The sequence below is a fragment of the Rhyacophila brunnea genome, unplaced genomic scaffold (assembly GCF_057557595.1).
Source record: "Rhyacophila brunnea isolate RB1 unplaced genomic scaffold, BYU_Rbru_1.0 scaffold_20, whole genome shotgun sequence".
Lineage (NCBI taxonomy): Eukaryota > Metazoa > Arthropoda > Insecta > Trichoptera > Rhyacophilidae > Rhyacophila > Rhyacophila brunnea.
The window spans coordinates 17,393,307-17,407,880 of NW_028232860.1; the positions used below are offsets into that span (position 1 = coordinate 17,393,307).

General features: G+C 38.5%; 2 protein-coding genes across 8 annotated transcripts in view; one reads left to right on the forward strand and one right to left on the reverse strand.

Annotated features, from left to right (window-relative positions):
- Nucleotides 1–14,574, forward strand: part of mRpS5 (mitochondrial ribosomal protein S5) — a 344,261-nt gene that overhangs the window by 199,950 nt on the left and 129,737 nt on the right. The gene's annotated exons all lie outside the window — the stretch shown is intronic.
- LOC147071303 (serine/threonine-protein phosphatase 2A 56 kDa regulatory subunit gamma isoform-like) overlaps nucleotides 11,453–14,574 on the reverse strand; it is a 138,776-nt gene continuing 135,654 nt past the window's right edge. For all 7 annotated transcript variants that reach the window (XM_085947902.1, XM_085947898.1, XM_085947897.1 and 4 more), the window contains exon 12: nucleotides 11,453–14,519. In XM_085947902.1, the coding sequence (XP_085804028.1) occupies nucleotides 14,376–14,519 (144 nt within the window). In that variant the 3' untranslated portion in view covers nucleotides 11,453–14,375. The remainder of the gene's footprint in view (nucleotides 14,520–14,574) is intronic.

Below are 14,574 nucleotides of genomic sequence, written 5' to 3' on the forward strand. Positions count from 1 at the left end.
GGCTCGAGAGGCGCTGCTTAATGATGGCAGACTTTTCATGGGGTGGAATTCGTTCCCCGTGCGTGACTTTTGCGGAGTTGTGAAGTGTACAAAGTGCCACTTATATGGACACATGGCGAAGGGTTGCAACCCCAAGGTTACAGCGTGCGGCCACTGCACTAGAGAAGAGCATGACAGAGCGGACTGCCCCACCACTGACGAACCGGGCAAGTGCCCTGCGTGCACGCGCTACAAGAAGCCGAACGGGCACTTGGCCACCGACCCCGACTATCCCGCGCGCCTACACGCTATTTAGGAGAAAAGAAGCCTCACTGATTACTGTCCGCAATGATATCCTTCGCTCAGATCAACGTGGGCAGAGGTCGAGCCACATCTGCCGAGCTGCTTGAGGTAGCTCGTTGCTACGTACATAATTATGATACAAGAGCCATACGCCTTTGGTCCCAGTCGGGGTCTAAGCGGTGGCCGTATCATACAAGAGCTACCCCGAAATCTCTAGCTTGCATATTTGCAATTGACACCGCACTGACTGTGTTGCATCTCTCGCATCTATCCAATGAGCTCTTCGCGGTGTCGGAGATTGCTAATAACAGGGGGCTCTCCATTGTAGTTATATCTGCGTATTTTCAGTACAGTTCTTTTACCCTGTATTGCACAAAACAACTGGAGAAAATCATATATGCTTGCAGAGGCAAGCAGATAATTGTTGGGGCGGACGTTAACGTCCAGTCCTTGCTCTGGGCCCAGACCTAACAAGGACAGTCCTGAGCCACTCGAGGAGCTCTTGGCCGCCTTTGATTTGACAGTGCTAAATGACCCTGACGGGCCGGCCACTTTCTCCACCAGAAATGGTGAGTCACATATTGATGTCACTCTGACATCCAGTGGCGTTGCCAGACGCGCCGTGGACTGGCAGGTCCACATGGACGCGGTGGCTAGCGATCACGGTCTGATCACATTTTTGTTCAGAGTTGTGGGAGATGCGGCCCCATTGAGCCAAACCGAGAGCGTACTGCTTCCCAGGTGTTTTCGGACGAGCGGTGTCAATTGGGATGATTTTGAGGTCAAAATTGGTGGACTGGCCTTTGCCATGTCGGCTGACGATCTCCACCAAAGAGCCAATGACTTGACTGCGTTCATTACTCAAACTGCGGAGTCCACGCTGGGTAGAACCTCTCTGAGGCCACCCAACCTTGCGCCATGTATCCACCAAAATTGACGTCTTTGAGAAGGACCATGAGACTTGCCCAAAGAAAATTGCAAAGAGCTAGAAAATCTCAGAACGACTTATCCAGAAATGACGAACCTACGGAGATTGCATATAAATTCGCAAGGGCAAAATTCAAAAAAGAATTAAATAAAGCCAAGAAAAAGCACTGGCGGGATTTTGTCTCTGAAATGGGGGGCTATAATCCGTGGGGACCGCCTTTCCGCATAATAAAGCTGGGCTCAAGGCCTGGTAAAGTCATGGCGGCTATGCGGCGTCCCGATGGCACCTTTGCGATGGACAGCGCAGAGTCTGCATCCATACTGCTGGAAGCTCTAATTTCACAGGACATACCTACGGCACATGAGGATGACAGAACCTGTCAACTAAGACTATCTGCAATCTTGCCGTTGGAGACTTGCTCCTGAGCTTACCCAGTCGGAGGTGGGATTAATTTTTGATGGCCTCAGGGTGGGCAAAGCCCCCGGACCTGATGGGATCAGCGGTGTAATTGCCAGAAGGGCGTGGCTTCGAGCGCCTCATGAGATAGTCGGGCTGTATGCTGACTGCATAAGCAGGGCATCTTCCCGGACTGTTGGAAGAAGGGTCTCCTTAGGATGAGCACACGACCACCGCACGACCCAAAAGCGTACCGTCCAATCACTATTCTGCCAGTGTTGGGTAAGATATTGGAGCGGTTAATCAGCGAAAGGCTGGAGGACCACCTTGAGAGAATCTACCCTATCTCGAATAGGCAATTTGGCTTCAGGCCTAGCAAGTCTACTGAGGACGCCATTAGATTTGCACAGAAATTTGTTGAGGACTCAGAAGGAGTCATTGTGGCAGGCTTCTTTTTGGACATAGCCGGTGCCTTCGACACCGCATGGTGGCCATTAATTCTGTCTAAGCTTCGGCTCTGACAGATCCCGGGGGACCTCTTTGCCCTAGTGCAAAGCTATTTTAATAAAAGGGAAGTTATATACGACTCTAGCACTGAATTGATTTACAGGGAGACCACCATGGGGTGTCCGCAGGGTTCCGTGCTTAGCTCCTTGCTATGGAATATACTTTTGACGATGTTTTGACGTTACCTCTGCCACCGGGCTGCGCGCTCGTCGCGTACGCTGACGACTTTCTTTTACTAGTTGGCTCGTTGAGCCGTCCGACACTCGAGCGCGTAGCCAAGGACGCATTATCGAGAATCCTAAGCTGGGGTAAGCTTAATAAGCTTGCATTTGCACCTGGCAAAACGGAAGCTATCCTTCTCAAGGGCGGCTCAAGGATAAACATAAATAAGCGATCACCCGCAGTGCGTTTCGGCGACTCTGCTATAAGGTTTTCTCGAGAGGTGACCTACTTGGGGTCGTTCTGGATGAGAAGCAGACCTTTTTAAAGCATGCTAAAGTAATTGTGGCTAAGGCCAACTCAGCATATCAGAAGGTTGCTCGCCTGGCGGGCGACAATTGGGGCCCAAAGCCTCGGGCCCCGAGAATCGCCTACGAGGCTATATTCATGGGTATCGCTGGCTATGCCTCCAGCGTGTGGCACACCAAAGCCTCGCTGACAATTGTGAAGAGAGCTCTGCTTAGACAGAGGCTGAGGGCTTAAACAGAGGGCTGCTCTGATTGGCCTTACTAAGGCCTATAGGACCACATCTACGGATGCCCTGGCGGTCCTTGCGGGGGTCTTTCCCCTCGACTTGCACGTTCAAATTAGAGGATCGATCACTCTCCTTATCAGGAGGATCAATACAACTCTCGCCGGTGTCCCTCTGACACCGCCATCGAGAGTGGAGGGCGTGAGCTACAGAAAGACTGTATCTGAGCTGGTCTACAAGACCGCATATGCGGCATGGCAGGCGAGATGGGTGGCCTCCCCTAATGGCCGTCAGACTTTTCTATACTTTTCTCGGTGAGACACATGACGAGGAGACTGGTGCCGACCCACTGGACTAGTCAATTCATGACTGGCCATGGAAACTTTGCGGCCAAACTGCAGGGGTTTGGTTTGGCAAGACATGGGTCGGGTTGCTCATGTGGACACGACCAGCAGGACGCAGAGCACGTCCTGTGGGACTGTCCACTTATGGGCCCCGAACGAAAGGAGTTGTTTGCCCGGGTTTGACCCCATTCGGGCCCAATAGAACACGCGGACATGGTGGCAACCGAGGCCAATTTTGTGGCCTTTACTAAATTCGCCAGAGCGTACGGGGAGCAGGACACGCTCGACTCCCCTTGCGACTCTTCAAATTAAAGTCACCATATAAATTAACATCATGCATTCGCACTTCGGTGCAAGGTTGCATCACCAGTCCCGTGAAGCTCTGCTCGCGACAAAATGAGGGCTTAAATACTTTGATCTGGTACACATAAGGGTTATGTTAGCCGGCCGCGTATGACGTGGCTGCATATACATAACGGGTGCGGAGGTGGGAGTTTTACACACCAGACCTATAAGTCTACTAGATGGCATAAGCAAACTTTTCGAGAAAGTGATCCTACGACGCTTTCTCCCATCCCACAATCAAGTCCTACCGGACACCCAATATGGTTTCAGGAAGGGTCTATCAACGACCATACAACTCTCCAGAATTACCGGAATTGTGATGGCCGATATGAGGCAGCGCAAGACCACTGGTATGGTTCTGTTGGACCTCGAAAAGGCATTTAATACGGTCTGGCATGACGGTCTAATCCACAAACTTTTTACCACGAACATGCCCGTGTACATCACAAAAATCATCTAAAACTACCTGAGCGGTCGAGCGCTTTTTGCAGTGGTCAAACGGGAGAATTCATCTCACCGCACTATCGATGCAGGGGTACCACAGGGCAGTTTGGTGGGGCCCAGGCTCTTCAATCATTTCATAAGTGATATGCTAAACCCCGCCAACTGCACACTGGCGTTATACGCAGATGACACAGCCATCCTTTTCACCAGCCGCCAGACTGACACGGCGATTAGGAACTTAGAAAAGGGCACTCGACAGCTAACTGATTATTTCAGTCGCTGGAGACTTAAAGTTAACGCGAAGAAGACGGAGGCGATTCTCTTCTCGCGGAGCCTAAAATCCTATAAAGAAAAAAAAACTGTTTGTGACATCCCCTGTTCATTCAGTAACACTGTGAAATACCTCGGGGTATACCTTCACCATAGATTGAACTGGTCATCTCACCAATTAGAAGCCAGGCGAAAAGCCTTTATGGCGATGGGGGTTCTTAGACCCATCTTCAACCATAGAAGTTGTCTCTCAGAAGAAAACAAAAAGGCACTATATAGCATGGTTATTAAACCAACCATCCTGTATGCATCCCCAATTTGGACTGCTGACATCACCAAATCCAATTTAAAGATGCTGCAAACAATAGAGAACAGATGCCTTCGAATCGTCTATGAACTCAAGCCTCACCATAGCATCAAACACATCAATGCAAAACATGATGGAATCGACATTGCCGAAACCTTAACTAAATACAGAGAGACCTTCTTGAATAGACTGACAGAAGGGCCTCATAAGTAACCTACACTATTTGCCAACAAAATTCAAAATTTTAAGCACAAGCGCAAGGAAGCTAGGCTCCGTCATAAGATGATGCCCCCTGACTCTCCAAATCCTGATGATCCACCCCCTCCCCACTCAATTACAGGTACCTCTTCCACAGCGGATGCGGCCGGCAGTACTCTGACCCCGCCGGATCCCTTGCAGGGTCTAGCGGTAGAGGTAAAAGAATGTTTGGAAGCCCTAAGAGTTAAACTAGGTAGCTTTAGAATGTACATCAGAATGAGACTCGGGCTCAAAGCCCAGGTGAGAGCTAAACTTGTAGAAAACAGAAAACGGGGTATACCCCCTAGGGACTGGGCGAACATCTTTGATGTTATAAAATGATCCACACAAGATCATAATTTTAAGCCGAACATCCCGTTAAAGGATGAACTTTTTGTTTGTTGGACCCATAAGGACAATATTCGGAAGAGGGTTTTTCTTAACTGTTTTCCCTCGAAAGACTTGTTTGAAAAGCGAAGGTAAATTACATGCAGATTACATGCGGGAAAAGGCATTAATGTACTCACAAGACCCAACCCTAGAAATAATAGTCAGGAAACCGAGGTCTGCTTCTCAGACCTCACAAGGTCTCAGTTAAAAGAAAAGGTAGGGGGAAAAAAGAAGTAAATTATAGTACAAGTACTAGAATTATAGTACGGTTGGCAACACTGGTCTATGGATATCAGAATAAAATAATTATGGCATATAAGAATTGTGTTTTTGTAGCCTGCAAATGACAATCTTTTAATAAAAAAAATCACTAAATTATGTTCAGATTCGAATATGTTTATGAAAACAATCAAAGGGTTTTATGTTTCTAGTTTAGGTGGAAAGCAAATAAAGTATTTCTCATTAAAGTCGTTATGCTAAATAAATCGGGTAAGTAGGTACTTATCTAAACAAAGAATGATTATTATTTTATGTTTTATTTAAAATATTATGACCATATTATTATTATAGAATAGGTTTGTTATTACTTTTTAAAGAAATTGTTCGACAGTATAATCATTAAATCTTTAGTTGGCAAATATTTCGAAATTTTAATGATATTGAATACTTACAGAAGCGCAAGATCCGAGAGACATTGATTCTCAAAAATGAAACAATTGACGCTGGGCCAGATGCCACGTCTTCCAATCATACAGGTACAGAAAGCATACACACTTTGAACAAAAACCATTTGTCACAGAACGAAGAAGCGACCTCCATAGGATTCTCAAGCTGGTTTAATGCTGATTATTAGTTCACTTGAAAGACTAAGTTAATCCTCAATAACCATGGTATAAAAGTCTTTAGCTTGGTTATTAACTCTGATTTCCGTGATCTGTGGTATCTGCGTCAATATAATACCCTGCACTGCATATGGTTTAGGTCTTTGTTGCAGTTATATGAAAACCCACATGGATGAAAATCTATTCATGGTGACCTCCACTTGTTGAATAAAGTATAATAAATAAACCACATAAAAAAGGAACAATAAGCATGCAAATATATATATATAAGTCCAAGTATTATAATATTATGAGTTCACAGTGGATTAGTGATAGTCCGTCCCATTCCGAATCGTTGGTCACAGGTTCAAATCTTCTGACAAATTCTTTTTGAATGTGTGTTTAGATCTAATGGGAGTGAATGTTCAGCAACCTTTCTTATAATGACATGTTAAGAATCCTCCTCGGGAGGGAAATAAGGTCCACCCCAGATTATGGAGTGAATGATGTAGATCATGGTTTCCCAAACTATGGGTCGCGAGCGAATATTGAGTGGGCCCTCGCCACTGTATACATGAATTTAAAAAAATAGGAAGTGATAAATTTGATATTTCATTCAGCTATTTATAATTCCTTAATAATTAATCCATCAGAAGATACGTCACTGAAAAATAGTTTCAATCGTAAACAGTTAACGAAATTCTGGCTCTCAGTTGCTGATAATTATAATTATCCTTGCCTGTTCAATGAAGCTATGAAAGTCCTCCTCCTCTTTACTACCTCATATCTATGTGAGGTCGGATTTTCGGCTATGGTTAACATTAAAACTAAATACCGAAATAAATTGGATATATCAAACTCACTGCGATTAAAAGTAACTAAAGTTGAAGTTGATGCTAAAACTGTAATGAAGAAAAATAAGAAACAAATACATCCTTCCCATTGAAATAACTTTGTAAAAAAAACCTTGCAGGTGTAGGTATTTCAGTAATAGTTTTTTTTATTTAAGTTGTGTTTCTTATTTCAACAGTCTTTCATTCATATTGGTAACAATTATAAAAAATATTTTTTTTATTTCAATTAGAACAAAATAATAAGACAGCATTAAGTAGTTCCACGACTCGCCACTAGGGAATCTGAGCATTACCAATATGTATGCCCTCTTTTCTCTAAGACAGTTAAGAGGTGGGTCCCAAGATTGGAAATTTTTGTTAGATGGGTCGGAGCCCAGTCAACTTTGGGAACCACTGATGTAGATCATCTTTCAAAATTGTGGTTTTTAGGGATTGAAATATCAATTTTATAACTGTTATTAAACACTATCAAGAAAGTTAAATGGTATGTTTAGAGGTTTAATATGCTGAAGTTAGCCATTTGATCCATAAATGTTGGATATTGCTGATAGAAATGGCTTTGCAATAAGTTACGTTGATCCATTAAGTTCCATGAACTTAATATAGCAGTTACATTTTTATGAAAATTGCAACGATTTGTCATTTCAAGTTTATCTAGAAATTTAATCAACATTTCAGGTAAGTAAACATGTCATTATAATTAAAATTATTTGAGAATATAAAAGAAAATTACCATTTTCACTAATCAAGGGTGAAGCACACTTTAAGGTTAAATCAACATACTTTTTTTTTTACAAGGAATGATTGTAAGGCATTTGCCTAACCTAGTGGATTTTTATTCTGGATCCACATTTTAAAAAAACCTGTAAGTTTTGTCAAATTAGTCGATCCTGAAGACTCTGTCTTCTGACAGCTTCCAAAAGCATATTATGAAAAACATGACTTGATGATTAAATGCCGATGTGTCCAAAACTATATTTGGATTATAATACATAAAGTGCCAGTGACGACCCTAGGCAAAGTTAGAATGTCGTCGTCTTTCATTTGTTATTTCAAATTGTCTGAAAATTCGTATACCTGTTTACCTATATTATTAATTATTTTCGGATATCTTATAAAGATAAATTTAATATACCGATAATCTTTAAATGGACATACACGTACACACCATCTACTAAGAATTAGAGCATTTCCATGTAGTCTATTCTCAAAAGTGGTGGTTTTAAATAGTAACAATAATATTATGTAAGTATTACAATACAACGATAGTTATGTTGTCTCAATTTTTTAATTTCCTTCATTCGCCACCCTTCTTGAAGTGCTGCCCCTATGCAACGCATGACCTGCCTACCCCCACGGGACATCACTGTAAAGGGTTTATTGACTAATAAAAATAGACATTGTTCTAATTTGGAAGAATAGAATGATAAAAATAAATCATGTTAAAAACAACCATTTAGCATTCCGCGAAATGGCCCCTACAAGGGAGGGGCTGACAGGGCTCTAGCCTGGAGGCTTGGGCACAGAGGGGGCCCGGCATGGGAGGTCGACCAGCTAAGTGAGGTTAACATACAATACAAATTTGGTGATTATTTGTGATATTTTACTTAAAGAATATTAACATTTACAAATATGTGACAATGTGATATATGATGATAGATAAATGATAATTCACGTGTAGAAATTTATTTTAATTATTTTTGGTGTGTTTCCTGACTTATCAATTATATTGAAGGGTCGCATGTTACTTGACTACCACAAGAGGGGGTCGATCAGTGCTTCCTAATTGAATGCCGAGTGCCGACAACTGAATAATTCAAGTGGGTTTATATCAAAATACGAGAAATCGCTCAAAATACACAGAACGCCCTTAATTTTACTTTGCGGATCCCTGGGGTTCTATTGGGGATACCATCTAGAGAAAATGTAGTGTACTAAAGTGTAGAACATCACACTGCTTTTAACCTTAACGATAGGTATGGGAGCCTGCCAAACATCCTAGCCTGGAGGCCCCGCTTCAGGATGTGGGAACGTACCCACTATGAACGATTGCGGAGTGCTACTGTTTCGCGAATGTAGTGGATACGCGGCTTCATATGTCTATTCGCTTAGGTATTTGTTTCCCAACATTTTGATTATGGCAATAGCATGATAATAAAGTTACCAAGCACGATGATCGACAAGAAATTATTTTGGTGGGAATTTGAATTAAAACACAAAGGGTTATTTTTATTTTTTTACTTTTTTTAAGCATAAGCTTTACATTTTAAAAAAATATCATGTTGTCATAGAATGCAACAATAATTATTATTATCAATATAATAATGTGTCACCGGTAATTCAAAATCAATAATGTATTGATTTTGAGGAAAGGCCGTGGAAAGAAATATTCATATTGTATGTATACTTTGAAGTTACAACCTATTATAATAATAATATATCAATATCATGTTATTTACAAATAAAAAATAAAGTTTTTACATATAACTAGACTGCCCACATGAGAGTACAGAATATTTTATTACCAAAAAAACAGCTTAAAAGAGTAGGTACATATAATAATAATAGTAGATAATATCTAATTTAGCACTTACATACCTAATAAACTAAATTTAAAATATTCTTGGTGTATACTAGAAGGACTTAAAAACAATTAGATACAATTACATGGCAGCAATCTATATCAATGAGTAGTAATTTTGTTTATTTAAGCGATACAATAGGTTAGTAATCGTTTATTTTTATACAAAGTATGTATGCGTTTTAAATGAAAATTGATTATTTTAGAAACCGTTATAAAATTGTATATAATAAATATAATTTGATATTAATTTCTCTCAAATACCATGAAAAGTACACAAAAAAGTAACTCCAAAATATAACCAATCAAAAAAAGTTCAATATAGATCTACATACGCATTTCAAATATTCCGTGTTTATTGAAGAAAATATTTGTTACTAGCATTTTTGTCTCTAATATTGCAAATCAAATATTCCATTATTTAAAAAGTGGACCTATATGTTTTATTTATTTTGTACTGTGGATAATCTTCAAGTTGCAACTATAATAATACAAAGAGAGGAAAAATAAATTATTAAATTATTTATACATGAAAATAATCTGGACTATATTTCGATTTGTAGGTATACTATTTGCACTCGGTAGGCAGAATTCTTTTTCATATATCTATAGTGCGATTTCTATGCTCCGGCTAACACGTCATCACAGTAATCTCGGGAATTAAAAATACCCATCGCTCTTTCACATACATGACGTCTATGTCCACGCCTTCCGGTTCTGTCCTTTCACATTACACACAGCAATATTGACGTGCCGGTCAGATTATAACATTATGTTCTATTTTTGGTATTTGTGTTGTGATAGCAATCAATTCATATGACATACATACCTAATAAATGTTCGAAATATTTATGGTGTTTATTTATTCTGAAAAATAAGTAGCTCGCCTGATTGTTGATATACATTTATAATACTGTTCAGTAGATAGAAAAGTAGGATTTATTCTGGATATAGACATGCTCGTAAAACAATATTAGTCTCTAAAAAATGTTTGGGAACTTGTATCACTTTTTCAAATAGCTGCAAACCAACGATATTGTACGTTTGGTGGTTGAAGGTAAAAATATTGTAAAATTGTAAATTGTGTTAAAACATACTAATTTTAAATGAAGGAAATAGCTGACATAAAATTATTATTTATTCTATTGTAGAATAGTAATAAAATTACATCTTCTATAAAAATTGGTTCCTGTTTTAGTAAGCATAACCGACGCATATACTATTAAGTAGAGTAGCATCTCATTGAGAATTGTTTTACATTGAAATGCTGTCTGTATTATCAGTTAAAATCACTTTCAATGTAACTTATTTATTGTAATGGTTGAATTAATTAATTGTTGATAATTAGGTTAGTCACTTTAGTATTTTATTTAAATATACTACGGTATGGACATTTAAACCTGTTTAACGAAATTAATAACACTCCGGCTATTTTCGAGACCGCTAAAAATGTAACATCCCTCAGCGGCCTTTCAGATATTTTCTCTTGATAAAGTGGCCTTTGGTCGACAAGGGGTGCACCATCAGTGTTTATGGGTACATGGCCATGAATTACGCAGATCATGATTTTTTTTAAAAATCTCCATCATTTAGTTAGGGTTTTCTTTTGTAACACTGGACTATTTATTTATTCCTACTAAAAGTAAAAGAATTGCTGAAATCCATAAAACAAATCACCGTCGGTGATCAGAATAAAATGACCTGTGTATGTTATAAAATATAGGATTTTTATTTAAGTATTCAAAAACAATAAATTAATTATACGAAAATGAAATAAAAGAGAACAGATTTGTAAAAATTCAAGCTAAATATGGAATAGTTTGTTTTGTCAGTGTTTTGTTTAGTTAGACATTGTCAAGGGTTGCATCTAATCGATTAATATAATTATTAGATATAATGTTTATATAATATTGTCATTGAGTGAGGACATTTTTAAACAAAAGTGAAAAACAATGTTGAATGACACAGCACTAAGAATACAATATTATAGAAGACAGCATAAGATATAACAATGATCGATTCGTCCATTGCTTTTAATGATATTTTTTTCCTTTTGCAAAATTACATGTCAACAGAGATTATTACCATAGATTAATATAATTAATTGTCCACATTTAATGTGAAATAACAGTAATAGTATTGTTAGATAGTGTTACTTTTAATTATATAATACACCTAAATATGACATAACTAGGCATAAACAACACTTAAGGCAAATGAAGTCGTCCAGAACAATAATATTCCAAACAACAACAAACAATCTCTCGTCAGAGAGTTTCTGTTATAAAGATAAAATGCACAATATCCCAACGCAAAAAATACTACAGTACCAGCTGAATATTTCCACCCATCCGTTTACTTTCATGCAATCTTAAACAAAACACACACCGAATTTAAATCCCTAAATATGTCACGACTCGTACAAAGATTTTGAGACAGTATAATATAAAAAAATTTGTTGTTAAAAAAATCATGCAAACAAATTGCTTTAGTCAGTCGCGGAATAAGTTTATTATTTATCTTAACAATAGCTGATAACTTTTTTGATAAAATATCAAACAGAGGATAACTTATGGAATCTGATGTTCTGTCCCATTATTATTTCCGTATGGCTATAAACGAGTAATGAAGTAGCTGCCAGTAAGTAATAGCAATAAAATCAATTATGATAGGTTGAGAAAATGTCAAGTGAGTGACGCATCAAATTGCTGGTAATCCTATTTTGCAATAACACGGTTAAAAAAGAGTCACGCATCTGAGTTTCAATTTATCCTAGCGATACCAACCGGACATTTTAATGTCAAATTTAAGCATGCCAGAATTTATTATGGAACTGTATCCAAGTTTCTTTATCTTCATGTGTGCAACAGTATGGCTGTAGGCATCACTGAATTCTCTCATTAGGATGATTTAATGTCATGATTCCACTGACACACATGATTCTTTTTATTACAATGAAATGAAATTCGCTATAAATCGAAATATTTGATAAAATTCATAAAATCTATTTATAGCGATTTTCAGTCATTTTGATGAATCATAATAGTCACCACTCGATTTCAAATTAATGGGGTTTTACTGTATGCGTTAATGGAGTGCTTATCAAGGAGGAAATAATGCTATACTAAGTATCACCGCTTCACTTAATCTCAGCCTTTCATTTGATACTCATTGATCTTGATCACAAATATATAATATATTTTCTTTCAACATTAAGCTAATCAAATTTCGTACACTGATTACCCCCAGACCCCACCCATAGTGAGATTCCTTTACCAAAGAAAAACGATACATATCAACATTTTTATTCAACTACTATAAAAACAATTGACATTATTTTTATATTTGACATTAGTGCAGAATGAATAAATACACAATGTATAAAATACAGACAAGTGTTTGGCTACTTTGTGAGTTTGTTTTTTTTTTTTAAATTTATTTTCCATATAATACTTGAGTTCAAAAGACACCTTATTTGAACATGGTAGTCGAGAGTCAATCTCCTTCTGTAATGCGGTATTTATCCAGTTCACTCGGCGGTTAAGTCACTGTTGTTCTTAATGTTAAAGTACACCGATCTTACGTCAAATTAACAGAAGTGGCACGGATGGCGAAATTTAATAATAATTTTGCGGACTTATACACGAGGAAAGTGATCAACATCTTCATCTTCATCTTCACCTGTCACCTGTGAAACTACTCTTACAAAAAATGTTCCTTTTGGCTCAGTTCATGAATTTTTAAATATTCTACCTGTCGTTCGGCCTGATTTAGCTCCAAAATTGTTACACATAAGTCCAAGCAGTTTTATTTAACAAACAAATCAGTTATATTATGATGAACATAGTGTCGTTAGTTATTTTCACATACGTTTCAAATACAGCATTTTATTTTACAAATGGCAAGCGTTGGTCTGTACTATAATGTACAGTTGTTAAAAACTGCAAAGTTAGTTGCCATAGTGAGCGCATTAGATTAAATATCTTGGCGTAGATATCACGAGATGACATCATCATCACTTATATCATAATACTCATTTAACCACAATTTAATTTTCATTTTTGATTGCCGCAAACACGTCATTTTATTTCACATATTTACGAGGTATAATTAGAACTTTTGAACAGATGATAAAATTTGTCAGCTTGCATTGAAGTGATTATATAATATCCATTTATATACAATCCAACGCTCAAATTTAATACTCAGCTGCCGAAAACACAACAATATCAGAGTCACTGCATTATTACATATTTGTTTTTCGAGGAAATTTTCCACCCCTCATGGCATAAACGATGCGTTCTATAAACAGCGGAAAAAAACATTCATCAACTGATGAGCTGCACTTAATTTGTAGTTTGGCAAAACACAGTTTTTTGCTTAAATATCTGTCGATGCTTCAATAGTTAAAAGTAGGTCACTGGCTGTATGACGAATAAATTGTTGTAACTATTTTTCACTACCCGACACTTGGCTGAAATCATCTAATGCTCGCTCTGTTGATTTCGCTGACGATTACCATCCACACATATGGTCACCTAACTGTGGATGCATGCGGCGCATGTTCTTGCTTTTCATTATTTTTCAACTTTTCGATGCTAGGATTAAATCCTGTTCGGCTAGTTTTCAAAAGGCATCGGACTATTTTTTAAGGACCGATTCCGTTCTCAATTAAAATATTATGATTTGCAATTTCTAATGCATAACCATTTGTATTAAATTTGGTTCCACGAAGACTCACACGTCTGTAGACACTTTTAACGCTTTTATCAGCCGATTCTTCCCTGTATAAAATCACTGCTACGAAACTTCCCAGCAGGAGGAGGCTACATCCTTCCAGGGGAGTCGATGATTTCTTTTCAGCAATAAATTGTAATACTATGGCGACTGTGAGTATATCAAACTTGTCAGTTGGAATCGTCCAGCCGAGTTGGTAGAGATGGAGGAGTGCATAGTATCGGTGGCGAGTGAGTTAACACTAGCACTTGTTAACGTCGGGGGGTGTGGGAAGGAATTCATCGGCTCTCTTGTGGTCAATGAGCGCCTTCACAGTGTATGAGTCTTGCGGCAGTTCAGATTTCTTACGCAGCAGAGGCTTGTCCTTGTTGCGGGTCTTCCGCGCCTGAAAACATACAAATGATATTAGAGATGTTCAATTCAGCGTCAAATCATTAACA